The following is a 1,280-nucleotide window of genomic DNA, read 5'->3' as shown; positions in this document are numbered from 1 at the left end:
AGCTGCTGCCGGAGCACCTGCAGCAGCTGCAGCAGCAGCAGCTGCAGCAGCAGGAAACCGACGCCGCCGACGAGCTCGCCAGGGTCTACGAGCAGCAGCTAGCAGCAGCAGCAGCAGCAGATAAAAGAGTTTTCTTTTCTGGAAATTCTGTCTTTTGCATATTTTTCGATGAAGACACTCTCGCCCGCATTCTAGAGCCCTACCAGCTCCCGGAGCCGCGCGGTGTGCTGCTGCTGCTGCTGTTGCTGCTGCTGCTGCTGCTGCTGCTTGTTGCTGCAGCTGCTGTTCCTGCTGTTGCAGATACTCCTGCAGGTTTCGCAGCTAGAGCTGCTGCTGCGTGCGGCTCGTGCTGCTGCTGCTTCTGCTGCTGCTGCTTCTGCTGCTGCTGCTTGCTGCTGCTGCTGGTCCTGCTGTTGCAGTCGCTGCTGCAGGTTTCGCTGCTAGAGCCGCTACTGCTGCGTTGCTGCTGCGTGCCGCTCGTGCTGCTGCTGCTGCTGCGTGTGTTTTTGCTGCTGGCGGCGGTGCCCCTGCCTCACGCTGCTGCTGCTGCTGCTGCTGCTGCTGCTGCTTCTGCTGCAGAGACGGAAGGCGGGCTGCCGCTGCTGGAGCTGCTGGCAGCAAAAGGGCTGGAGCGGCAGGCAGTGACGCTGGAGGTGCTGCAGCAGCTGTCGAGCAGCTACGGGCTTAAGTATCACTTTTGGCTGCGCAGCAGCATAGATGCAGCAGAGTTTGTTTTCCCTTTTGCTGCTGCTCGTGCTGCAGCGCAGCAGCAGGGCCTCAGCTGCTGCCTCTCCGTCTCCTTCCCCCGCCTCCTCGCAGCAGCAGCTTCTCACCCCACAACTGCAGCAGACACTCTCAAGTGGCTGCAGCAGCAAAAGCACAAAAGAAACAGGCAGCTGACTCCGCAGCAGCAAGCTGCCTTTGCCCTCTACAAGGCCTTCGCCTTCGTCAAGGACGCACCCAGCAGCAGCAACAGCAGCAGCAGCAACAGCAGCAGCAGCAACAGCAGCAGCAGCAACAGCAGCAGCAGCGGCGCTGCGCAGCAAACGGGCGCGAGCGAGGGCAACAGCAGCAACAGCAGCAGCTTGTGAGCCGCGTGGAAGAACGGAAGTCGAGCAGCAGCAGCAAAAAGATACCAACATGCTGCTGCAGCCTCTGCTGCTGCTGCTGCTGCTGCTGCGTTGATGGCGGCTCTTTCTGCTGTTTGCGCTGCTGTGCTACGCTAGCTGCGCTAGGCGCAGCACTGCAGCTCTTGGAGCACTAAAGCAGCAGCTGCTGCT

The 1,280-nt window shown here is 61.0% G+C and overlaps 1 protein-coding gene across 1 annotated transcript in view; it reads left to right on the top strand.

Moving 5' to 3' along the window:
* The window catches only part of ETH_00039245 (mRNA capping enzyme, large subunit family, putative), a gene marked incomplete at both ends in the record, with an annotated part of 3,398 nt that extends 2,307 nt beyond the window's left edge, over nucleotides 1–1,091 (top strand). The window contains 2 exons of the mRNA XM_013374918.1: nucleotides 3–222; nucleotides 580–1,091. Coding sequence (XP_013230372.1) covers nucleotides 3–222; nucleotides 580–1,091 — 732 coding nt within the window. The remainder of the gene's footprint in view (nucleotides 1–2; nucleotides 223–579) is intronic.
* Nucleotides 1,092–1,280: the final 189 nt, after the last annotated feature.

Source organism: Eimeria tenella, genomic scaffold, assembly GCF_000499545.2.
Source record: "Eimeria tenella Houghton genomic scaffold, Eth_scaff2389, whole genome shotgun sequence".
NCBI lineage: Eukaryota > Apicomplexa > Conoidasida > Eucoccidiorida > Eimeriidae > Eimeria > Eimeria tenella.
The sequence above is the reverse complement of the archived record's forward strand: the minus strand, read 5'-3'. Positions and strand labels throughout refer to the sequence as shown.